Source organism: Elephantulus edwardii, unplaced genomic scaffold (genome assembly GCF_000299155.1).
Source record: "Elephantulus edwardii isolate Elephantulus edwardi_28Jun2011 unplaced genomic scaffold, EleEdw1.0 scaffold00003, whole genome shotgun sequence".
Lineage (NCBI taxonomy): Eukaryota > Metazoa > Chordata > Mammalia > Macroscelidea > Macroscelididae > Elephantulus > Elephantulus edwardii.
The window spans coordinates 1,156,685-1,181,167 of NW_006399753.1; the positions used below are offsets into that span (position 1 = coordinate 1,156,685).

At 57.2% G+C, this 24,483-nt stretch overlaps 3 protein-coding genes across 3 annotated transcripts; 2 read left to right on the forward strand and 1 right to left on the reverse strand.

Annotated features, from left to right (window-relative positions):
• Positions 1–745: 745 nt before the first annotated feature.
• NAPRT1 (nicotinate phosphoribosyltransferase domain containing 1) lies at positions 746–4,057 on the forward strand. Its single transcript, XM_006879431.1, has 13 exons — positions 746–950; positions 1,027–1,154; positions 1,245–1,327; positions 1,705–1,835; positions 1,923–2,038; positions 2,185–2,381; positions 2,450–2,590; positions 2,754–2,838; positions 2,920–3,000; positions 3,082–3,184; positions 3,257–3,411; positions 3,811–3,918; positions 3,995–4,057. The coding sequence occupies exons 1-13, from the start codon at positions 797–799 to the stop codon at positions 4,055–4,057; spliced, it is 1,545 nt and encodes a 514-aa protein (XP_006879493.1). The 5' UTR covers positions 746–796.
• Positions 4,058–5,174: 1,117 nt separating this feature from the next.
• MROH6 (maestro heat-like repeat family member 6) lies at positions 5,175–9,861 on the forward strand. The gene is made up of 15 exons (XM_006879432.1): positions 5,175–5,234; positions 5,547–5,912; positions 6,161–6,304; positions 6,423–6,577; positions 6,991–7,108; positions 7,227–7,411; positions 7,516–7,653; positions 7,763–7,877; positions 7,959–8,102; positions 8,180–8,353; positions 8,545–8,712; positions 8,907–9,026; positions 9,271–9,373; positions 9,459–9,524; positions 9,620–9,861. The coding sequence occupies exons 1-15, from the start codon at positions 5,175–5,177 to the stop codon at positions 9,859–9,861; spliced, it is 2,298 nt and encodes a 765-aa protein (XP_006879494.1).
• A 6,801-nt stretch (positions 9,862–16,662) lies between these two features.
• GSDMD (gasdermin D) lies at positions 16,663–22,879 on the reverse strand. Its single transcript, XM_006879433.1, has 10 exons — positions 22,663–22,879; positions 22,382–22,574; positions 18,644–18,812; positions 18,439–18,541; positions 18,030–18,080; positions 17,677–17,748; positions 17,406–17,581; positions 17,175–17,316; positions 17,024–17,097; positions 16,663–16,905 (listed from the first exon to the last, which is right to left on the reverse strand). The coding sequence occupies exons 1-10, from the start codon at positions 22,877–22,879 to the stop codon at positions 16,663–16,665; spliced, it is 1,440 nt and encodes a 479-aa protein (XP_006879495.1).
• Between the last annotated feature and the right edge of the window lie 1,604 nt (positions 22,880–24,483).

Here is a 24,483-nt window from a genome sequence, read left to right on the forward strand (position 1 = left end):
CTGGTAGCCCTTGGCCTGCCAACTGGTGATAAAGTGGGTGGGGCTGCTTCCTATGGGATAAAACTGGCAAGGCCACAGCCCTGATGATGGTTACTTGAGCACTGGAAGACTCCCTGGGGGTTCTGGGATGCAGAAGCCATTGCCCTGGTCAAAACTTCAGTCCAAGCTTCCTGATGCTGAGTGGGGAAGGCCAGTCACCTTCCCTGGGCCAGCTCCTTCCTGAATCAAGGCAATGTGGTGGACTGCTTGGCAAGTGTCGCCTCTGCCAGGGGATGAGGACACAGTCTAGGGGAGGCTCCCTGCAGCCACAGGGTGGCCACTGTCCTCGTGCCATGGTGTGGGGACGCAGGCTGGGGAGGGCTAAGGCCCAGAGCAAGCAGCTCCCCTTCCAGGGTGTCAAGGTCCTGTTGAAGGCCCACAGATTGTCCTGTACCTGTACCGTTCACCTCGGGAGAGATCACTTCCAAGTTGGCCCCACCCTCTAATCAGCCTGTTTGCCGAAGTCCTGAGTCCGTTTTCCCCAGCGTTGCGCAACGGGCTTAGGCGCGGAGGTCCCAGAGCCTGGGAAACCCGAGCTGGAGCTGGCGGGGAGGCCTTGGAGAACTTGCTCAAACCCCAGGGGCGGGGCGAGGCGGGCCAGGCACAGCCACTGGCTGGGGCGCATCACGCGGAGCGGGTGGGGCAGCCAGAGTCCGCGGGCACCGGGATGGCAGCGGCACGGGACACAGAGCTGGACCCCGATCCGGAGGGCCGCGCGGCCGCACGGCCACTGCTCACGGACCTGTACCAGGTCACCATGGCGTTGGGCTACTGGCGAGCCGGCCGCGCGCACGACGTCGCCGAGTTCGAGCTGTACTTCCGCTGCTGCCCTTTCGGAGGCGCCTTTGTACTGGCTGCGGGGCTGCGCGACTGCGTGCGCTTCCTGCGCACCTTCCACCTGCGGGACACAGGTAGCCACCGGCCCGCCCCAGCCCTGCCAGGCCAGCTGCCCACCCGCCCGCCTCACCCAAGTCCCTGTCGCCTCAGACGTGCAGTTTCTGGCTTCGGTGCTGCCTCCGGACACGGAGCCCGCCTTCTTTGCGCACCTGCGGTCCCTGGACTGCTCCGGGGTGACGGTGCGGGCCCTGCCCGAGGGATCCCTCGCCTTCCCAGGAGTAAGTGTGGACTGAAATGGGGTGTCCCAGAGGCCCTGCCAGGAGTGACAGCATTCCCGGGGGATCAGCCCAGGGTGACTGTTCCCACAGGTGCCGCTGCTCCAGGTGTCAGGGCCGCTTCTCCTGGTGCAGCTCCTGGAGACACCTCTGCTCTGCATGGTCAGCTATGCCAGGTGGGGCTCTGGCGAGATGGGGTGCCCTGCTGGGTACGCCCCCATGGACCTGGCCACCTGGCTCAGAATGGGCGGGTGCTGAGTGTGTGTTTTCGGGGCGGAGCTCAGAGCACTGGGAGTGGGGCGCAGGGGGCGGACCTGAGGCGGCTCCTTGGTGGGGGGGGGGCGGGGCTTTGCCATGGTGTTTTGGGGTTGGGTCTCCATGGGAGGGGGGGCTTGGTGAATGGCGCTTTGGGTGGCATGGTCCTCAGCTCTCCAAAGGTGCGAGTCCCTGGGGGGGAGGGCGGATTCTGCTCCCGGTGGGGTCTGGTGGAAGCGGGTAGGCCTTGGCTTCATGACCTCACCTTGGGTCTCCTTGGGTCCCTTCCTCTCTGCAGCCTCGTCGCCACCAACGCAGCACGGCTTCGCTTGATTGCGGGACCTGAGAAGCGGTTGCTGGAGATGGGGCTGCGTCGCGCCCAGGGCCCTGATGGCGGGCTCACAGCCTCCACCTACAGCTACCTGGGTGGTGCGAGCCGGGGAGGGAGGCCGGCTGGGGGAGGAAGCCCACCCTTCCACCTCAAGTTCCCCCAGCCCTCTTGACTCCTCTACCCAGGCTTTGATGGCAGCAGCAATGTCTTGGCTGGCCAGCTGCGGGGTGTGCCCGTGGGCGGGACGCTGGCGCACTCCTTCATCACTTCCTTTTCAGGCACCGAGGTGCCCCCTAGCCCGGTCAGTAACCATAGAGCAGACCAGAGTTGAAGGCTTCCCCAGAGGAGGGGCAGGCGGCCTGGCGGGGTCCTCAGACCATGGAAACCTTGCCCAGTCCCTCAGCCTGAGGTGCCCCAGTTCCCTTGACCTCAAAGCTTTTGCCACAGATGTTGGCCCCTGCCAGTGGTGAGGGCTCCGCGATGAACCTGGCCACCCGTGTGGAGGCATGGCTGGAGCCTGTGTGTGCCCACTTGGAACTGGGGGTGCAGGTGCCACACCGTGGGGAGCGTGCGGCCTTTGTGGCCTACGCCCTGGCCTTCCCTCGGTCCTTCCAGGGCCTGCTGGACTCATACAGCGTGCAGAGGTGAGGCTTGCTGCCAGGGTGGGCTGGGCAGGACTGACTGTAGTCCCTCACCCGGGTTCTGCCTGCAGAAGCGGTCTCCCCAACTTCCTGGCCGTTGCCTTAGCTCTGGGGCAGCTGGGCTACCAAGCCGTGGGCGTGCGGCTGGATAGTGGTGACCTGCTTCAGCAGGCCCAGGCGGTCCGAGGGGTCTTACGCACCACTGCAGCGCAGTGAGTACCTGGGCAGGGTCTGCCTCATCTGGGTAAGGAATCTCATTGGAGGCCTAGAGGGGTGATCAGAGTGGGGCTTGGGTTGGGATTACCTAGGGGCTCTGTGAGGAAGGCAAGGGACTAGGGCGTCAGGCTGTGCCCAGATCCCACCCACCTGCCTCAGTTTCCAGGTGCCTTGGCTGGAGTCAGTGCCCATCACTGTTAGCAACAACATTGATGAGGAACAGCTGGTCCGACTGACCAACGAGGTGGGGACAGGCTGGAGGGTGGCTGCGGGGGCCTGGGGCCCCCCGGAATCTGGCTGAGCTGCCCTCCCCTCTCCTGTGCAGGGCAGTGAGGTGAATGTCATCGGCATTGGCACTAGCTTGGTCACCTGCCCACGGCAGCCTTCCCTCGGCTGTGTGTACAAGGTGAGGCCAGAATCTGGGTCCTCGGTGGTGGGGAGGCCCTGGAGGCAGCAGGTCCAGCCAGTCAGCACGTACTCCTCACAGCTGGTGGCAGTGGGGGGCCAGCCCCGGATGAAGCTGACAGAGGAGGCTGAGAAGCAGACTCTACCCGGAAGCAAGGCCGCCTTCCGGCTCCTGGACACTGACGGTGAGGCCTGCCCACCTCACCCATTGTCTTCTGCAAGGCCCCAGCCCCAGCTTCATCCTCAGCTCCCCACAGGGTCCCTGCTGTTGGACTTGCTGCAGCTGGCGGATGAACCACCACCTCAGGCTGGGCGGGAGCTCAAAGTGTGGCAGAAGGGGGCCCAGGAGCCGCAGACCGTGAGGCCAGCCCACGTGGAGCCACTGCTGCAGCTCTGTGTCCAGCAGGGACAGGTGGCCATTTCTCACCCCTCAGTCCTAACCTTCACTCTGAATGCTAGCCTTGATTTTGACCCTAAGTCACTCTCAGAGCTTCTCCCCTCCTTCTCCGGCTGTGTGAGCCCCTCCCCTCGTCCTCCAGCCTCTGAACCCTTCCCTTCCACTTCCTCCAGCTGTGTAAGCCCCTCCCCTCTCCTCCAGCTGTGTGAGCCCCTCCCCTCTCCTCCAGCTGTGTGAGCCCCTCCCCTCATCCGTCCTCCAGCTGTGTGAGCCCCTCCCCTCGTCCTCCAGCCTCTGAACCCTTCCCTTCCACTTCCTCCAGCTGTGTGAGCCCCTCCCCTCTCCTCCAGCTGTGTGAGCCCCTCCCCTCATCCGTCCTCCAGCCTCTGAACCCTTCCCTTCCACTTCCTCCAGCTGTGTAAGCCCCTCCCCTCTCTGGCTGAGTCCAGAGCCTTGGCCCAGCTGTCCCTGAGCCGCCTCAGCCCAGCCCACAAGCGCCTGCAGAACCCGGAGCCGTACCAGGTGAGCACAGCCTTGTTCCAGCCCCTCCCCCAGCCGACCACCCGCTTCCACAGCCCCATCACTATCACCCCTGTAGGTGGCATTGTCTGAGCAGCTGCAGGCCCTGGTGGACAGGCTGAGGACGCAAGACCAGCAGTGAGAGTCCAAAGGCGAAGATGGCCTCAATGTAACATGAGTCAACATTACACATCACCACCATGTGTCCGAGTCATTTGTCCCCCTGCTATTCTCCCAGGGTCATCAGGGGTCAGGGACACCACTGCCCACCAGACTTTACGGCCACTCTGTGCCGAGGCCCAAGATTGCCTCATGTCTCATCCATGCAGTGTGCCTCTGTCAGAGGCGGGGTGGGGAGCAGGGCTGTGGGAGGCCAAGGGCTCTGGTGCTCAATGAAGGGTCAGGTATCTACAGACCTCTGTTAGAGGGGGAGCCGGGCCAGAGGCTGGGGCGGGGCGGGGAGCCGGGCCAGAGGCTAGGGAAGGTAGGGTGCCACAGAGTGGTCTGGGTGCTAGAGTGTGGGGCCGGGGGTGTGGCACCTGCCTCAGGCTCTGCTGCCCGGGCTGGAGGAGGCCAGTGGGATCAGACAGGTGTCCTAACCAAGTAGGAAAGGCTCAGATTGCCCCTCTGACTGCTGTAGTCTCAACTCCACTGACCCAGCTCACCTCCCTAAGGGTCTCCTGCCCCCTCTCCCCAGGTCTGTGCCCTAGTGTATGAGGTCCCAGCTCCTGCACCAGCAGCCCCTTCTGTGGACAAGTGAATCCCGGATTTCTGGCTGCTTTGGCAACTTGAGCCCCGGACTGCCAGCAGGGGTGGGCTTGCTGGGCTCAGCAGGAGATGGAGGGCAAGAGGAAGCACAGGCAAAGCAAAGCGTCAGGGTGTCAAGTGTTTGGGGGTGCTTCCCGGAGCACTTCCTCCTGTCCAGGTATTCAGCCCAACTGGCTCAGCCGGCTCCCCTGGGGTTATGCCTGCTATGGTGCTAGCAGGGGGTGGAGGGTAGGATTTGGGGCAGAGGCCCCATGGGGCCAGCCCCAGGGGAGGCAGAGACACATGCGTGCATACACACACAGCCCCTGAGGAAGGTCACTAGCTCCCAAGAGCATCTTCCTGGCCCTCCAGGACCCAAGGGCTCCACCAGGATGGGGACACTTGCACAGGCTTCTCTGGGACCTCTGGTGGCCCAGCCACCACAATGATGTCCTGACCCCACCCTAGGGTGGTGACAACTCCCTGAAATATCTCTGGGATGCCAGCAGGGCATGGAATGTGGGGAGTCAAGCAGCCCCACCCCTAGAACTGGGCCTGATGGCTACCTTGAGGTTGAGTCAGGCTGGGCCAGCTCTGCCATGGCAGCTTCCAGTGCCTCCTGGGGTTGTTCATGTCTACAAGGGGTCCCACACCAGGAAGAACTTGGGCCAGGGTCCCTCTCTGTGTCCTCACCAAGGCCCAGAATCTTGCCCCTCCCAAACTTGTCCCCAGTAGCCTGGACCAGAGAGCCCTTCGGAAGCCACTTCCTGCAGGGAGGTACCTTGCCTGGGGACACCTCTGCAGAGCACCCAGCCCCCAAGCACACAACGCATACGCTCACGCAGGCACGCACCACACCTGTCTGAGGTCCCACCTGCTTCTAGGTCAGGCCAGGGCATGACTTCCAGGAGTGGCCAAAGTTGCCAAAGCAGGCAGGTGCTGCTGGGCAGGCCTTGGGGAGCAGCTCAGAGTCAGGGGCAGCCATAGCTGGGGGCATGTGGGGCCGGGGGGCCCCTGTTGGGGCCCTGACCCTGACAGCACTGGCAGAAGGCATTCGGACAAGCCGGGAGCAGCCTCCAGCACCCCTTCCCCCAGTCACCCAGATGGAGTCACGGGAACCTGAACCACGAGCCCAGGTCCCCGCTCCCGCCTCTGAGCCTGAGCCAAGGAGCACAGACATCCTCACCGAGGGCAGTGAGCCCTGCCCCCCTGCCCACGGTCAGGAGTGTTTCCCTGAGGGAGCCCACCAGGTGAGAGGGGGAAGGGAGGCTGCAGCTCAGCCTGGGGGCTCAGAGTTTCTTATGGGGTCACACTGACCCTGCAGAAGGTATTGGAGCAGGAGTAGGGTAAGGTGAGGGATGCCGAGTTGGGGTGTAGTGGAAGAGTTTGAACTAAGCCAGAAACTAGGGGAAGGTATGTGTGGGGGTGGGGGCAGAGTTGGGAGAGGGAGGCTTGGGGACTTCAAAGATCCCATGGAAGCTTGTTCTAGCACCCCCAGAGTCCTCAGGAAGAGGGGGCCCTAGCTGATCTGGCATTGTATATGGCTGCCTGCCTGGAGGAGGCTGGCTTTTCTGGAACCCAGACAACAGCGCTCACCCTATCCTCAGCCCTGGAGGCCCGAGGGGAGCGGCTGGAGGATCAGGTCAGTCCAGCCCTCCCCTCCTTGAGCTGCCTTTTGTCCTCCAAGCATGCGGCACTCACCAGCTCTGGGGGGAAGCTGAGGTCAGGGCCCAGGGCTGATGTGTGCCCCTTTGCCCCAGGTGCACACTTTGGTGCGCGGACTGCTGGCCCAGGTGCCCAGCCTGGCGGAGGGGCGGCCTCGGCGGGCAGCCCTGCGGGTGCTCAGCGCTTTGGCCCTGGAGCACGCACAGGACGTGGTGTGTGCGCTCCTGCCGCGTTCATTGCCCCTAGACCGGTAACCGCCCACCTTTGCCTCATTGGCGTAGGCCCCACGCAGCTTCTTTCCTGTTCCTGGTTGGTCCTGATGACAGGGGTGCAGGGACAGAGCCCACTTCCTCCCTCCCTGCCCATCCCAAACACTCCCCACCTGTCTTCAGCACCTAGGTGGGCCATGGTGGGGAGCTGGGCTGCTTCTGCCAACTCGCCCCCAAAGTGCCTTGGGCTTTGCTGCTTCATTCTTGGGGTGATTTTTGGAATTCCCAGCACTCCCAGAGCGCTGGCTCAGTGTAAGGGCTGCTGTTACTGCTCATTTAGTTTTTAGAAGATTCTGGGCACCGGGTGCTGGAATGAACACACTCTTCTGGGGGTAACAGTGACCCTCATCCTACCCTCTGCTGGGATCTTTGTCTCACCGCCCCTGTACTCCAGGGCAGTGGCCGAGCTGTGGCGCAGCTTGAGTCGGAACCAGCGCGTGAACGGGCAGGTGCTGGTACAGCTGCTGTGGGCACTGAAGGGCACAACGGGGCACAACCAGGGGCCACTGGCGGTAGGTGGATGCCTGCAGATGAGGGCACCGCCCGGCTGCAGGGGCTGGGGTGTCTCAGGCGTGTCTGAGGCTGTGGCCCCTCTGCACGCCGCAGCCTCAGCAGGCCACTTGTTCGCAGGCCACACGTGCCCTCGGGGAGATGCTGGCTGTGTCTGGCTGCGTGGGAGCCACCCGTGGCTTCTACCCGCACCTCCTGCTGGCGCTCGTCACGCAGCTGCATGAGTTAGCCCGAGGTGCTCACTCCTCTGACACCCCCAAAGTTTGGGTCCTGTCTCAGAAAGGACCCCCACAGAGTCACGCCAGGTGAGTGCGGGCACCAAGGCGGGGGGGGGGGGGCGGGGGGGGGCGCGAGCCGGGGGGTGCGAGCTAGGTGTCTCCTCGTCCCCACCGCTCATCTCCGCATCCAGCTGTGTGGTGGAGGCCCTGAAGGCCCTTCTCACGGGGGACGGCGGCCGCATGGTGGTCACGTGCATGGAGCAGGCAGGAGGCTGGCGGAGGCTGGTGGGCGCCCACACGCACCTGGAGGGCGTCCTGCTGCTAGCCAGGTGAGGGGGAAGGTGGGCAGGGGCTGGGGACCACCTGAGAGTGTTCCTGGGGGTGCTTCGCGAGGTAATGTCCCAAGCGGGGACAAGAGCCTCTCCTGTTCCCCCACAGCGCCATGGTGGCCCACGCTGACCACCATCTGCGAGGTCTCTTTGCCGATTTACTTCCGTGTCTGCGCAGCGCCAATGACACACAACGCCTCACGGCCATGGCCTTCTTCACCGGGGTGAGCCCACTCCCCTTCTGGTCCAGGCGTCCAGGATGGGTGTGCAGACCAGGGAGGTGCTGACTCGTCTCTCCCGCCCAGCTGCTGCAGAGCCCGCCCACGACGCGGCTGCTGGGGGAGAAGGCCATCCTGGAGCGGCTTCGTGCCTGGCAGGGGGACCCTGAGCCCACAGTGCGCTGGCTGGGCCTGCTGGGCCTGGGCCACCTGGCGCTGAACCAAGGGAAGGTGAGGGGCGTGGCTAGGCAGGGCGAGGGGTGGTGTCTGGGGCCCCGCCCACGAGTCACAGCTCACATCCCCTGCAGGTGCGACACGTGAACACGCTGCTTCCTGCGCTCTTGCGCGCCCTTGGCGAGGGCGATACGCGGCTTGTGGGCGCAGGGCTGGGCGCACTGCGGAGGCTCCTGCTGCGGCCACGGGCGCCTGTGCGGCTGCTCAGCACTGAGTTGCGGCCCCGGCTCCCGCCGCTGCTGGACGATGTGAGTACGCTGTCAATGCGCCAGGCCCGAGTGGTTCCGGGAACCCCCTCGGCCCTTGCGCAGCCTCTGCTGCCCCCTCTTGCCCTTAGCTCTGCAGAGCACGCCTTGGTCACACTTCAGGACCTGAGTCCTCTCCCGCCCTCTCCTGCCTCTTCGCGTGCCCCGAGTCCACTGTCTGTCCTCTCCCACAGGCCCGGGACTCGGTTCGAGCCTCAGCAGTCGGGCTCCTGGGGACGCTGGTACGGAGGGGCCGGGGAGGGCTCCGGGTGGGGCTCCATGGCCCCTTGCGGAAGCTGGTGCTGCAGAGTCTGGTCCCCCTGCTGCTTCGCCTGCACGACCCAAGCCAGGACGCTGCCGAGGTCAGCCTCTTCCGGGGCCGCCCTTCTGTACCTAACAACTCTGTACCCAGGATACCCTAGGACTGCAGGTCACGAGCTGCAGGGCCTTGGCCCCTGGACTCATGAGCAGTCTCCAAACTCCACCTCCAGCCCCACCCCCCACTCTCACCTCGGTTGTCTCCACGTCCCACTTCCTGCCCCATCTCCTTTCCTAGAGCTCAGAGTGGACCCTGGCTCGCTGTGACCAGGCCTTGCGCTGGGGCCTGCTGGAGGAGGTAGTGACCGTGGCCCACTACGACAGCCCCCAGGCTTTGAGCCGGGTCTGCCACTGCCTGGTCAGTGTGTGTGTTGGGATGTGAGGTGGGAAGGGCAGTGTGTAGAGGCGTCAGATGACCTGCCCTCCTGAACCAGTGGTAGTCAGTCCCCGCCCCTAGTTCAGCTTGACCATCAGGCTCTGCACAGCATATTTAAGGCTCCAGGGCCTGGGGGCCCCTCTGGAGGACCAACCTCAGGTTCTCCTGGGGCACCTTGACCTCCCAGGGCTGCCCTCCTGTCCTGCATGATGACTTGTATCCTCAGATTCAGCGCTATCCAAGCCAAGTGCCCAGCTTCCTGAGCCAGACCCAAGGCTACCTTCGCAGCCCGCAGGGGCCCCTGCGCCTGGCAGCTGTTGTGCTCCTAGGTGAGGCCTGGGCTGAGCCCTGCACCTCTCCGGCTCCCCCTGCCCTCCCTGCTGGGCTGCACTCACGAGTTCACCTTGCCTCCAGGCTTCCTCGCCCATCACGCCCAACCCAGCGGAGTCAGCCAGGACCAGCTGGACTCCTTGTTCAGGGGTAAGTACCTGACTCCCCGTGTCTGCTGAGGGCTGGGGGGGCAGACATGGTACCCAGACCCTGCCTGAGCCTTCCTTCCTGCTCTGTGACTACAGACCTGGGGCAGCTGCAGAGAGACCCTGAGCCTGCTGTGGTCGCCGCCGCACAGGTGTCTGTCCAGCAGGTGGCATTGCTGGCCGGTGCAGAGAGCTGGCCCCGGAGCCCATGGCTGGTGCGCCTTGCACGCCTGCCCCGCTGCCTCTCCCACCGCCCCTCACGCATCCCACCTGTCTATCCCGACAGCCCCTTTCAGCACCGGAGTGGTGCAGACCGTTGGAACTGCTCCAGTCCTGGTTGAGCCTGCTCCAGGGAGACCCTCAGTCTGCGGGGTCCCCGCCGTGTGGGGGCAGAGGTGGGGCATGCCCTCATCACTCGTGGGGAGGGCACCATGTTGACCTCGTGTGGTGTGGCCAGAATGCACCCAGGTGATCAGGGTCACTACTTCCAGGCTCAGAGACCTCTTTGGTCCTGTGACCTATGCCCATTTCACAGAACTGCTCTCCCCACTGTGGGCCCTCTGTCCTCAGCCACCCAGCATGGCCATCTGTTGGCCTAGGAGCAGTCTTCCAGTCTGCACTCCCGAGCTGGGAGTCTACTGACATTGCACAGGCTCAGGATCCCGCATAGGCTCACCACCGACTACATGCCCCTGGTTGTTGCAGACTGAGGGTAAAGTATTTTTGTAATTATTAATAATGAGAGAGACTACCAGGAATGATGTAGAACAGAGAGCGTGAAAAACAGGGGACCAGCAGTTCTCCTGACTGAAGGCCTAGATTTTTTATTCTCCCTTCTTTCTTTCTGACAATCTCTTTTCAAATGTCCTAATTTTCCACAATTGTAGCATTTAGTTTGAGACAGATTTAAATTTCCTTTTAAAGCAGCAGCTTTTAGATTGGCTTGATAAGAACTAGCTCCAATGTCCGTACAAGCACATATATATTCATCCATGGAGGCGTTCTGAGTCTTCAATGGTCTAATAGCCTTTTGACATTCAGAATTAGCATCTTCATATGCTAAAGTTTTCAACAAAAGCTCACGAACCTCAGGTTGAGAAACTGCTCTATCAATTGCATCTTTAATCTAGATAGAAAATCAGTATATTTTTCATTTTCAGATTGTGTTGTTCTGATAAAGGCTTCATCTCCCTTTCCTGAGATTTCTACTTTATCCCAGGTTTGCATACAGCAAAGCCTTACTTGTACAATCACCGCATCATCATATTGTAGTTGAGCTCGTACTCCAAGCCATTGTCCTCTCCCCAACAACTGATCAGCAGTAACATTAACAGGAGGATTTCTAGATAAATTAATCCTCTCCATATTTGTAGCTTCATCAGTCCACCAAGTTCTAAACTGTAAATATGCTCCAGATTCCAAAACCGTCCTGACCATGGACTCCCAATCGTAAGGAATTAATCTAAATTCTGTAGCTATTCCTTGTAATATGCCCCTTACATAAGCAGAATGCATACCATAAGCAACTATGGCTTGCTTTAATTCTTTGTCTTATAATGACTGGTGTTGATACAATTGATAACCTTGGGGATATTCGTGATCAGGAGGCATATCCTGAATTGTAACTGGAAATACAGAAGCTCCTTTCCCCCAATTAGATAAATCATCTTGCTTTGCCTGTTGCAAAGCCCTGGACATTACTGTTAAAGACTTCTTAAAAGTAGTCACTTCCACCAGAGCATGATTCATATCATTAAATAACGTAGAATCTGGAACGGCTGCTGCTGCTGGAACTGTATTTTTACTTTGATAATATATCTCATTACAAGAGCCCAATTTGTCTATTTTATTAGAAAGTTCCAAAACGTGTTTACTTAATTTCTCATAAGGACTATCATCCTAAAGTATATCGCTCAATTCTTCCGGAGTTGGAGGTGGAGGAAATTCATCCTCCTTTGTATCAGATTCACTATCACTCTCTTCTGAAGAGGATTTTTCTAATTCTTCAGACATCTCCAAAGAGATCAAATCACACAGTAACCAAACTGAAACAGGAATCACATCTCCCTTTTGATAAGCTCTTTTGAAAGTTGACAAAAACTGTTTATCCCCTTCAGCTTTAACCTCTTTTGATGTAACATTACTTAATTCAGATTTGTGCAAAGATTCAGCCATCTTTCCTTGCAAATTTTTTTTATTAGTACAATCCTGCACAGACTTTTTTATTATTCTTTTCAAAGCTCTTGTTGTTGTTGTTATGTGCCATTGAGTCGCGACTCATAGCGACCCTATGCACAACAGCCCTAAACCCTGCTCTATCCTGTGCCAATCGCACTGCCTCCGACACACCCATCCCAATTACCCTAGTCACTGAATCAATCCATCTCATAGAGGGTCTTCCCCCCCTGCGCTGTCCCTCCACCCTCCCAAGCGTGATGTCCCTCTCCAAGGACCCGTCCCTCCTTGCAACATGCCCAAAGTATGTCAGATGAAGCCCCAGAATCCTTGCCTCCAAGGAACCACCCGGTTTAACCCTCTCCAGGACAAATCTGTTTGTTTTCCTAGCAATCCATGGTATCCTCAATATTCTTCTTCAGCACCACAGGTCAAAGGCATCAATTCTCCTTCTGTCCTCCCTAGTCATTGTCCAACTCTCTGATGCATAACAAGTGATTGCAAAGACCATGGCCTGTATCAGGCGCACCTTAGTCTCCAGAGAGACACAGTTGCTCTTGAGTACTTTAGAGAGGTCCCTAACAGCAGACTTTCCCATCGCAATACGTTTTTTGATTTCCTGGCTGCTGGTGCCAAGAGTGTTGACTGTGGAGCCGAGCAAACTGAAGCTGTGAACAATCTCAATCTCTTCACCATCCATCCTGATGCTACCGATTGGTCCAGTGGTGAGAATCTTTGTCTTCTTGACATTGAGCCTCAGTCCATACTGAAGGCTGCAGTCCTTGACCCTCTGCAGCAAGTGCATGAGGTCCTCCTCAGTTTCAGCAAGCAGGGTTGTGTCATCTGCATAACGCAGATTGTTAATAGATCTTCCACCAATCCTGATGCCACAGTTCTCATAGAGCCCAGCCTCTTACTGGCCAAAAATTAATAGGAGTCTGTTCTCTTTTTTGATGTGCTTTTCGTAAAGCTTGCACAACATTTTGCCAGTTTTTAAATTTAACTGCACTTTATTTACCACTTTAAACCAGCGATAGTGTTTTTGTACATACTGAAACAACTGCAAAAATTACTTTTCTCTTACTTCACCTCTGAGCATTTAAGTAACTCTTTAATTAATGTAGTATACTGAGCTTCAGAGGAAGAGCTGTTCCCCAGGACTCCTTTTTTAACTTCTACCCCTGACCTTTTAAGTCGTTCACTTCAGACAGAGGGTGGGGTACTTCCCAGGAAATATTTTCTAATTCTTCCCTCGGCTTTGTCCTTCGAGGGGTGAGAGAATCCTCATGAATTTTTTTCTAATTTTATCCTTAACTTCCAAGGAGTGAAGATTCTCTCATGATCCTGTCTTTAATTTTCCCGAAAGTTTCACTTACCCTGAGCGAATTCCCTTTCGGTTCCTGGTGTGTGCTCGAAAGAAAGAGAAAGAGAAACCACCACCTTATCCAAAGAAAACCCACCGCCTAGTCCCTGTTTGGGTGCCAGAATGTTGCAGACTGAGGGTAAAGTATTTTTATAATTATTAATAATGAGACAAACTACCAGGAATGATATAGAACAGAGAGCATGAAAAACAGGGGGCCAGCTGTCCCCCATGACTGAAGGCCCCAAGCTATGCTTCTCTGAGTATTTATTAAGAATCATAAGGAAGGTAAACAAAGTAAAATCATAGGGAAGTACAAAACAAAAACGAAGGATAATGGTGAAGTCTTTTACAGATAAGGCCAAGTTCCTCTTTATGCTTATCTCAGGAGGGAGGGATTCAGTTAATACAAACTAAGAACACTGTTGACTCTTAGGGAATGCCTTAGTGCCACAAGGGGACCTTCAGTGTGTATTAAGCCACCCTCATTTCCTGATATAGCATTTGGTCTACTATTATTAAATTTGATATTCGGCTTCCCTCACCTGGTAGCATTCTGGGGTTCATGTTCAGTGCCCACCCTGTCCAGGATGCCTGGCCTGTGCCTCTGCCTACCACAGCCGTCCTGCACCCAAACATCACCCTGAAGCTTCCTTTTCTGTCTGTCCTCACTGGCCATTTCCAGCCATGTCCATGGGATTAAGCCTGTGGGATTACCTGTGATGCACGTAGCCACCTGAGCCCCTTGGAGCCCTGCTATTCGCAGCCCAGCAACCTGCAGGAGGCAGTGCTGAGGATGGCTGAATGAGACTAATCCTGAAGTCAGAAGGTGCCTCACAGCCCCTCCACTAGGAACACTTGCATGATCTGTCCGCAGCCTGTGCCACCTTCTAGAGGACTGGCAGGACATCTAGGTGGACACACCTTGTGCCCCCAGCTCCTGAGAGAAAAGTAACTAATGGAGAGCCTGAGGGACTGGGGCCATGCATGACCCGGGACCCGGTCAGGTGTGGTCATACAAGGCAGCGGGTCTGCAGGAGTGAGGGCAGCCTGATGGTGTGGATAAGGGCAGATGGGGTGCCTGTGACAGCCTAGCATATGCTGAAGTGACAGTCTGAGCCAGGACTCAGCTGGGACAGGTCAAAGGTCAGGTAAGGGGACATGGAGCCCAAAGCCAGGCTCAGATCCTCTAAAGCTACTTGGAAATGGACTTCAGTGGGGAATTTGCCAAGGAAACACCTCTGCTTCATTGACAGGAAAGATAGGTAGAGCAGAGGCCCGCAGGGTTTGAGCCCCCGCTTGGGGTCCAGAGCCAGTGGGCGCACTGTGGGACATGAAGCCAGCCAGTCAGAGGCCCCAGTTCTCAGACTACAGTTCCTCTCCATGTGGGGCCTTCAACCCAGGACCTGCCTCTCTGTGGCCTGACTAGTGCCTGGAACTGCCTTAAACTGTCCCCACAGCTGGAGGACTAGGCCAAGCTGAATGTCCATGACCATTCCTCCCAGCACTTGGACCCCTAGCAGAGAGCCAGGGTGGCAGGGACCAGTGGGTGGAACCCACCTCTTCTCTGAGCCACTGCTTGGTGCCACCATCACAGAGGCGGGGCCGATGCTGTAAAGTTCACTCAAATAAAATAATTGGAAAAAAAAAAGAGAGCCAATTCCGTCACACTAGCTGTATGTCATCTCTGAAAAGCAGTGGAGGGATGAACTCAAACTTCAGCGGGAGGATGAGTGAAGTTCTGGCAGATGGTGCAACAGGGAGGAACTGTGGAACCATGTTACACCGAGACTGCGGCCCTAATTACCCTGTGGCTCAAGTGTCAGTCCAGCGTGGTGACCAGTGACTCCAGGGAGTCATTCACCCTTCAGAACAGTCAGTCACATGACATCATAAGGGTGGGATTCATGTAGTCAGCGCTCAGAAGGCAGGCGAGGGTGGGTGATGGGTGAAAACTGGAAACACAGGAAGAACTGGGGAAAGTGCTGCTGCTGTTACCTGCTGTCCAGTATGACTCACAGTGGCTAGATCTGAACCCTGTCCCATCCTGTGCCGTCCTCACAATCCCTGACACCCTCAAGCCCACTGCTCCAGTCACTTAGAGGAGGGCCTTCCTCTCCTTCACCCTCCCTCCACCTCTCCAGTCACAATGCCCCTCTCCAAGGCATAGCCTCCCCTAGCTGCAATGTGGGAGCTGTAATTAATGCTATAGCATGAAATCTGTATGGATGACTGAATGGTCAACCCTACTGCTCTGTAAACTTCCACTCAAGGTACAATTTGGGGAAAAGGATGCATGCATTGCTGATCCCTTGGAACTGACTGTAACCCTGGTGGATGCATGAGACAGGGCCCTGCCGACTTTACAGGTGGAGATCTTTATGGATTTTTTTTTCTTGCAAACAGAGGTTTATTAGGGAAAGTGTTTGGGAAAAGGAGATGTGGAGGGTTAATGCCCCACTACTTTCTCATACTCTGGGCATGTTGCTTGTTGTTGTGCACCATCGAGTCAGAACTGACCAACACCTGAGCCTCCAGCAGGTTTTCAGCAGCGGTTAATTGCACAGGAGGAGACTGGCCATGTTTCTCCTGTGGGTTAAAAAACTTTGTACCTTTGGGATAACACTGCAGCCTTTTACTGCTAGGCCACCAGGGCTCCTGGGCATGTTGCTAGGAGAGGGATATTCCTTGGAGAGGGAGATGATGCTTGGAAAGGTGGAGGGATGACGAAGGAGAGGAAGACCCTAGACGAGGTGGATTGACGTAGTGACTGCAGCAGTGGGTTCAGTGTGTCAGAGAGTGTGAGGATGGCATGGGACAGGCCAGGATTTAGGTCTGTTGTTCAGAGGGTCGCTATGGGTCATACTTGATGGCACCTAACAACAAAAGCCCCTGGCCCTTTCCTTGGCTGTATGAGGGAACTATGGTGGCCTGGTCTATAGGTAGCTGCGCTGTTAACTCAAAGGGCACACTTCTCTGGTGGTTTGAGTCCACCCACAGCTCCACTTGGAGGGACCACCAGCAAGCTCCTTCCATGTGATTTACAGCCTCAGAAGCCACGTTGGAGGCCTCTGTGCATCGGTCCAGACTCCAGGGCAATGAGTTTGCATCTTCTCCTTGGAGCTGTGGGCAGGCGGCCATGGCCAGCCCGTTAGCGCCAGGTGCTTAACCACTGCATCACCAGGGCAAAATAAGGACACAAGAGGACAGTGATCCCGCTCAGAGGAAATGCCAGAGTTTATTAACGGTGACCAGCCAGGGGGGAGGAGTGTGTGTCACTACTCCTTGTTGTTGTTGTGTTACATGGATTACAGCTCAGCATCCACCACAGTAGTTGTGTGTCCCGCAAAGCGGCTGGTGGATTTGAACCTCAGGCCTTCAGTGTTGCAGAGCAACTTCTTACCACTAGGCCACCAGAACTTCCTGCTGAGTTTATGTTAAATGTCATGAAAAAAATGTGAAAACAAATGGTTTTTTGTTGAAATGGCAAATTTTTGCAAACTTTAAGACGTAAAAGAAAGGAATTCAAGGCCGGCCCTCTGCTGGGCACTGTCAGGTGTCCGGCCCCTGGCCCCGTGGTCACTGTGTCCCGCCGGCGCGCCCCCTAGCGGGGAGCCTGGCTCAGCGACAGCAGCAGCGCCAGGGCCGCGTACAGCGCGCATGTGCAGCCCTGGGCCTCTGGCTCCCAGCGCACCTGAGCCGGGTGCGCGCGCAGCTCCAGGCCACACTCCTCCAGCAGGATCCAGACCGGGCTGTCCTCGACCCAGTCATCGCCCAGGAGCTCGGGGGGCAGGGACACGTCCCTGGTCTCCTGCCACGGGGAGCTCTGCTGCAAGATATTCGCCACCTGTGGGGATCCAGGGGGGACTGTTGGTGAGGGATCCCGAGCCCTGAGGCATCCCCAGCCCATTCGTCCGCCTTCCCCGGGGCCAGCCCAGCCCAGCCCGCCCCCCACGGCCACTCACCAGCCCAAGCTGCCCCGGCAGCGCCTGGGACTCCAGTGCCTGGACCAGCAGCACGTGCTGCGTTTCGCTCAGAGCTGGGGAGAGAGTGGCTATGGAAGTTCCAGAAGGCTCCCCGGGGCGCCCCCGCCCATGCTGCCCACCCGGGCCTCACCGGTCAAGGCCTCCAGCAGGAAGGAGACAGGAATGGCCAGCTCGTACACCAGCTCCCGGGAAGGCAGCACCAGGCACTCCAGGACATCGCCCACTGCGCCCTGGCGAGGCTCTGACCGTCCGGAGCGCACACCCTGCTCCAGCTGGGCGAAGGGGGCGGCTGGTGAGCTGGCCGGTGGGTGCCGGCCCCGCGCCCCTGCCCGCGCCCCTGCCCGCGCCCGCCGTCCCTCACCGCCTCCTCCAGGTCCTGCAGGGCCTCCGAGTCCTGGAGCAGCCTCTTCAGGTCCCCCAGGAGCTTCTGGCGAAGCTTGCCGCTCAGGAACTTCAGCTGCTTGGTCTTAGCGTCCACCTCTGCTCGCAGGCCCTCAAAGTCCTCCTTGGTTAGTGACATCGTTTCCTCCACGCCATCTGTGGGTCATTGGTGGCCATTGCTGCCAGGGCCTGGGGAGGCCAGGTCAAGAAGGGCAGGCCGAGCCTGGGCACGAGGGTTCTCGGACACTAACCGTGGTCGAGCCCGAACCCGCACACCAGTTTGCTGGACTGAAACCAGGACTTGAGGCCAGAACGTTGTTCATCTGGGCACACGGGAGGAAGAGAGGCGAGGCTGGTCAGTGAGCTCGCGGCCTGGCCCTGAGCCACGCATGCGTGTGTGTGAGTAGGTGCATGCTTGAATATGCCTGCGAACTTGTGCGTGTGTTTATGTGGGTGCATGCGTGCTTGTGAGTGTGAATATGTGTGAGCGTGCATACTTGTGTGTGCGTGCATTGTGCGAGCGCATGCGTGCTCAGTGGCTGTCTGGGCGCCCCATGCATTCACACCGGAGGGGCTGGGGGTCGTGGGCAGAGGCAGACCTCACCTTGAATCGGCTGGAAGGTTTGCTGCTTCTTGTCCGGGAAGAGGAGGACCCCTGGTGGCCAGGTCGGAGTACAAACAGGAGTAGGTCACTTGTCCCCATTCCTAGCCTCGCCTGCACCCACAGGGTGAGAGCCTGCTCCCAGTCTCAGCACCAGAGCGTTGGCCTTCACCACCCAGACCAGGAAGCTGAGCAGCAACGGGAGACTCCCCCGCCACTCCTCCTCCTTCCACTGACCGCCCTTGCTATCCTCCACACAGCCCGCTGCCCACCCCACAGCCTGTCACTCCCCCCCCACAGCTGAACCCCACATAGCCCACTTTCTCCCATCCCCCGCCGTGCCCCTCCCCCCTTCTTCTCCGCCCTGCTCCCCAACCCTGCTAGCCCCAGAGGGCACCCAGGTCCCACTCACTCCACTCAGGGTCGATAACCAGTTGTGCCACCTGGAAGGCCAGGACACTTCCAGAAGGGATGGTGACCGTTGTCTTCCGACTCGAGTGGCCACTGCCCTCACCCTAGATGGAGGCAGAGTTAGGGTTAGGTGGTCGGGCTGTGCCATGGGCACCTCCGCTGCCGCCCTCCAGCCCTGGCTGCCCCGCCTGGGCCTGGCCTCACACCTGCACGCATTCAGCCCCTGGCAGCGAGAACTGGCCTGAGCCCTCCCGCTTGCGGGTGCGGGTGACCTCCACATCCTTCTGTGTCTGCAGCACTTCCGTCACCACGTACACGTTGTCCCCACGTCTCCGCAGCTGCTTCAGGACCATGTGTTCCGGCTGCCGCAGGTGCCTGTGGTGGGCAGGGCAAAGGTCAGCTCTTATACTTTGGCACCTTCCCTCCGATCTTCCTGGACTTCAAGTGGTCAGGGCCAGTGGAGGTCTGGGGACACTCAGGGACAGGGCAGTCAGCATCCACTGTGGGCACCTGCTGGCTGTCCCCCCCTTCTCTGCTCCTCCCAGGGCTGAGATGGTAAGTCCCTCCACTGCAGCCCCTGGTGCAGGCTCTAGGAACCCAGGCCTTCAACCTGGCCTGGCCCCCCACCCCCACCAGTCCCTTCCTCCTCCAACCCTCATCCACAGCCCCTTGGACCCTTGAGATGATGTCTGGCAGCAGCTGTTCAGTGTTGATCAAGACTCACAGTGACCCTGTGAACAACAGATCTGACCCTTGTCATACCTGCACCGTCCTTACCATCTCCAATGCTCAAGCCCAGTGTTAGTCCCTGGCCTGCCATCTTATTCAAGACCGTCTTACCTCTCTCTGGTCTTCTATTTTTCCCAGCAAGATATCTTTTTCCAAGAATTGGCCACTGCTGACCACTAGTGCAAAGTGAGTGAGATGAACTTTCACTGTTGCCTCTGAGGAGAGCCGTGTGGTTTCACTTCCTCCAGGACAGACTTGTTCTCTCTGCAGTCCATGGAATATTCACTACTCTTCTCCAACACCACATGTCAAAGACGTCAGTTCATCCTCTGTCATCTTTGCTCATTGTCAGACTGTCAAATGTGTAGGAAGCAGCCAAAAAGTCCATGGTTTGGGCCACGGCATCTTAGTCTTTTTTAAAATGACATCCTTGATAACTTCAGTCTTTTCTCCATCTTTCATGACTCCCTACTGACCCAGTGGTGAGGGTTTATGTCTTCTTGATGTTATGTAATCCACACTGAAGGCTGCAGACCTTGATCACCACAGTAAGTGTGTCAAGTCTTCCCTTTCTGCAGGCAAGGTTGTGCCATCTGCATCATGCAGGCTGTTACTGAGTCTTCCTCTGATCCTGATGCCACGTTCATTTCATAAAGTCCAGGTTCTCAAATGATTTGTTCTGCATACAGATTGGATAGGTGTGGGGAGGGACTTCGGCTCTGAGAAACATCTTTCTTCATTTTAAACCATTTTGTGTTCCTTGCTCTATTCGCACAACAGCCTCTAGGTCTAGTTTCACAGACACAGTTGAGTGTTCTGGGATCCCATCTCAGTGCTCGCCATAAGTTGTTATGATCCACACACTCAGATGGCTTCGCATTGTCACTAAAGCACCAGGAAGCATCTTTCTGGTGTTCTCTGCTGTCAGCCTGGATCTGTCTAACTTCAGCAATGATAGCTCCTGTTCCACAGCCTCCTCCGAATCCACCTTGAATTTCTGGAAGTTCACTGTCATTGTGGTGTTCCAGTGATTTAAAAAAAAATAGAATCTTCAATATTTTACTTGTATGTGATACTAATCCGATAATTTCCACGTTCTGTTGGATTATCTTTTTTTTAGAATGGGAACAAATATGGCTCTTTTCCAGCCAGCTGGCCAGGTACCTGTCTCCCAGGTTCCTTGGTGTAGACTAGTGAGCATGTCCAGGGCGGCATCCTTTGTTGGAACCTGTCACCTGGCATGTCATCAGTTCCAGGGGCCTTGCACTTGCCAGTGCCTTCGGTGCACCCTGATTGCCTGCGTGACCATTAGCCTTGGTTGTATGCTACTTCCTGAAATGGCTCAGTGTCGGCCATGTGTGTCTGGTCAGTGACTGTGACTCCTCTCACCCTCTGCAATGCTTCCTGCGTCATCTCATACCATCCTCTGCTGTTGAAACCCGAGACTTGGCTTTCGGTTCTTTCAGCTTGAGAAATGCCGAGCATGTTCTTTTCCTTGAGTTTCACGCTCCAGCTCTTGATACATTTCATTAGAATACTTTGTCCTGATTGTGTTGCTCTGGTGTGCCATCGACTCATAGCTGACCCTCCAACAGGTTTTCAGCGTCAGTAAGTCACAGAGGCGAAGATGCCCTTCTTTTTTCCCTGAGATCAGCTGGTAGATTTGAACTGACAGACTTTGGGTTGGCAGCACATCTTTTTACCGCTAAGCCACCACCGTTGTTTCCGTCCTGTTGAATCAGAACTGACTGATAGCTGATGCTCCAGTGGGTTTTCAGAGCCTGCAGATCTCACAGGAGGAGCTGGTGGGTCCTAATAACCCTTGTGCTGGCTGAACAGCTTCTGACCACTAGGCCACCAGGCCACCACCACAGTTGTTGTTTTTAGGTGCCGTTGAGTCAACTATGACTCATAATGACCCTGTAAGCAACAGACCTGCCTGCATCCTGTCCCGTGCCATCCTCAGCAGCCTGATACTCTCCAGCCCATTGCTGCCGTCACTGTGTCAGTCCACCTCCTCGGGGATCTTCCTCTCCATCACAGACCATCTACCTTTCCAAGCCTGACAACCCTTTCCAAGGAATAGCCTTTCCTGCCAACTTGTCCAGAGTATGAGAGATGAAGCTTTATCATCCTTGCCTCCAAGGAGCACACTAGCTGAATTTTCTCCAAGAATATTTGTTCTTTTGGCAATTCATGGGATGTTCAGTACTCTTCTCTAACACCACAGTTCAAAAGCATTATTTTTGTCGTCCTTACTCATCATCCAGCTCTCAGATGCATAGAAAGTGACTGAAAAGACCATGGCCTGAATCAGGTGCACCTCAGTCCTCAAACTGACATAATTTCTCCACAATAAGAGGTCCCTGACTGCAGACTTTCCCAGTGCAATACGTCTCCTGATCTCCTGACTGCTGGTACCAGTGTCCTGATTGTGGATCCAAGAAAGAGGAAATAATTGGCAGTTTCAATCCTTTCTCCATCTATCATGATGTTGCCTGTCGGCAGTTGTAAGGATCTTTGTTTTCTTGATGTTGAGATGTAACAATTGACTGAGTAGATCACAACAAACTATGGCTAATATTGAGAAGAATGGAAATCCCAAGACACTTCATACTGCTTTTGCAAACTCTATATCAGAGTTCCACCACATTGTGTGAGATCGAGAATGGAGCCAGAAGCATTGCATGGTTGACAGTCAGGAAGGGTACGCACCAAGGATGCATATTTCCTCCGTACCTGCTCCTTCTGTATGTTGTTGTTGATTGCCTTTGAGTCGAGCATGACTCATAGCAACCCTGTGAGCAGAAGGCCTGAAGCCCCTCTACAGCTGTCAACATTTATCGAGGTTCATGGAGTTTAATAATTTGAGAAGCTGGACTCTATGGAGAAGAATGTGATAGAAGGATCGAAGAAGTCTCATCAACAACCTGCATTATGCAGTTAACACAACCTTGCTCACTGAAAGTGGGGAGGACCTGAAGCACTTGCTACAGAGGCTCAAAGACCACAGCCTTCAACGTGGGTTTCAGCTCTGAGGCCCCAGATTGCCTCAAAGCCACCTCCCTTGGGTTTCCAGGCATCTGCTGAGCTTCCATGTCCCAGCACTGAGCCAGTCCCCCGCCCCAGGGCCTGTCCCACCTGGCCTGCAGCCCAGGAGTCCTGACCCCCATGGGTGCTCTGGGCCAGCAGTACCTACCCTGGCCAGTGCCCACCTTTCCTGTTGCAAGGCCTCCCAGGTGCTAGTTTCCACTCGTAGAGTGCACACGTCCATGGAGGTGCTGGAGCTGTTGGACATGGCTGCCCCGCCTGCCAGCCGGCCCTGTCCAGGGCCGCCCAGCTCCACATTTCCCTGTACTTGTCCGTCCACAACATCCTGGAGGTGGAAGGACACGCTTTTCTTCACAGCTGTGGAGAGAGCAGAGCTGCAGTCGTCCATAGCCATCCTGCTCCCCTCCCACCCAGCCCACAGCCATCTCAGTCATAGGTGGGGTACCTGGTTCCAGGCCAGGGGGCTCCAGGATGTCCAGGATGGACAGATTGACACACTCATAGCGGGTTCCGAAGGACCAGGATCTATTGGACTTCCTGCCTACCAGGGAGTAGGGCTGGAATCTGGTGGCGTTCCTCAGGCTGTCCACCGGGATGAACTGCCCTTTGCGGTCCAGTTCCCGCACCACACTTCGGGCCACGCCCTCAAAGGCTGAAGGCATCTCCTGTGAAGGGAATGTCAGGCACCTGGCCCGCAGGCGTGAGAGAGTGTGGGGAGCAGGCCTCCTGCCAAAGGCAGCTTCCTCTGTCCCTCGAGCTCTGCTAATCAGTCCTGGACCGCACTGACCCTTACCAGAAAGTGCACGCCCTTCTGGCCCTGGTGCATGGGCTACGAGGGCACTACACGGTGCTGCTGGGTGGCAGACCTGGGCCTGCCTGGCACTGCCCCCTACATTGCACCTACTGGGAGGGCTGAGGACGTGGCCGTGCCCAGCAGGAGCTGCCCTGGGCTGCCCCCTAACCAGCATTACTATGGCAGCTGCTGTGAGACTTCTCAAGTCACAGCAGTCACAGGGTGGGACGTGGGGAGTGGAGCCATTAGAGGACCATGCAAGGGGGCGCGTCCACCTGGAGGGGGGCCAGCAGGTCTAAGGGCTGCGCAAGGATCTCCCGGAGGGGCTTGGGTCCAGGAAAGAACACAGGAGCCCCACACATGGCCGGCCGGGTGGGGCTGGAGCCCTCCAGCTGTCTGTCCATTCACTGGTTCAGACCACTAGAAAAGGTAAGAGGCCCAAGTGGGCCTGACTTGGAACCCAGGAGGCCTGGGCGCATGGCACAGGACCAGCCACTCTGGTAAGAAGCCTGGAAACTGGATGGTCAGTGTGTGGGTTCCCAGCACAGCACAGTCCAGCCCTCAGGTGGGGTGCAGCCCACGGCAGGGAAGTGGGGTGGGTGCTGAGACTCTGCCTCCCGCCCAGGCCCCCTCCCGCCCTCCAGATGCCCCCTGCCCCAAGCTGAGAACCAGCTGTACCCTGCTTGCCTGGGCTGTGGCCTCGCAGGCTCACTGGGAGAGAGGCCCTGAGGGATCTGGATGCCACGCACAAGGGAGGCCTCTGCACGGAACTGTGGCCGTGATGGCCGAGGTTCAAGTTCAAAAGTGAAAGCAGCTTCTCCTGGCCGCGCCTTCCCGGAAGCGCCCCCACTCCCCAAGGGCCCAGGCGGGAAGCCTTTTCTGTCTGGGTCCACTAGGCGGAGATGTCCAGGGTCCTGTGCCTCAGAGAGGTCTAGTAAGCGCTCTCCTGAGTCAGGTTGTCCCAGACAGACACGGAAGAGGCTCGCATTAGATTTATTAGTGAAAGAAATACAGGGAAGCAGAGTCCTCCAGGTCCCTGAGCCAGGGCAGGGTCACTGCCTGTTTGTCCTTGTCTCCCATTTGGGGACAGTTTCTGGTTGGTGGTGAGGGGCAACTTCTGCTTGTACTGGGAGTGACTGTGGTTCCCTAAGGTCCAGGTGCCTCTGGTTTCAGGCCCGAGACGTGGGAGTGTGGAGGGGCTTTACCCACAGCTGCCACGTTGTTACTGGCTGAGTTCTGTTTCCACGCTGCTTCCACTAATCCTGTCTCCCTGTGGACTTTGTTCTCTCTGACCCTAACAGGGAGCGACCCTTCCCCTTTTCAGTGTTCAGAAAGTCTCTCGACTGGCCAGCGGTCCTGTTGGCAGCCCTCCTGGTTGTCCACCCAAGGGCCTCTGCCAGCTTAGTGGTACGGAGTTACGCTCTTGACCAAAAGGCCGCTGTCTACAGCTGTTCTAACCTACCAGCTGCTCCA

Excerpts from the sequence above, each read along its gene's own strand:
- GSDMD (XM_006879433.1), bottom strand. The coding sequence starts at position 22,879 with ATGCCTTCAGCCTTTGAGGGCGTGGCCCGAAGTGTGGTGCGGGAACTG. Across the intron at positions 18,081-18,438 it reads GGTTATCGACCCTGAGTGGA|GGGTCCTCCTCTTCCCGGAC; the intron begins GTGAGTGGGACC and ends CCTGGCCACCAG. Across the intron at positions 17,098-17,174 it reads CCTGCTGGAGGCCTTGACCG|CTCTGAGCGAAACGCAGCAC; the intron begins GTGAGGCCCGGG and ends CTCTCTCCCCAG.
- NAPRT1 (XM_006879431.1), top strand. The coding sequence starts at position 797 with ATGGCGTTGGGCTACTGGCGAGCCGGCCGCGCGCACGACGTCGCCGAG. Across the intron at positions 1,328-1,704 it reads TGCATGGTCAGCTATGCCAG|CCTCGTCGCCACCAACGCAG; the intron begins GTGGGGCTCTGG and ends TCCTCTCTGCAG. Across the intron at positions 3,185-3,256 it reads CCGGCTCCTGGACACTGACG|GGTCCCTGCTGTTGGACTTG; the intron begins GTGAGGCCTGCC and ends AGCTCCCCACAG.
- MROH6 (XM_006879432.1), top strand. The coding sequence starts at position 5,175 with ATGGAATGTGGGGAGTCAAGCAGCCCCACCCCTAGAACTGGGCCTGAT. Across the intron at positions 7,654-7,762 it reads GGCGTCCTGCTGCTAGCCAG|CGCCATGGTGGCCCACGCTG; the intron begins GTGAGGGGGAAG and ends GTTCCCCCACAG. Across the intron at positions 8,103-8,179 it reads TGGCGCTGAACCAAGGGAAG|GTGCGACACGTGAACACGCT; the intron begins GTGAGGGGCGTG and ends CATCCCCTGCAG.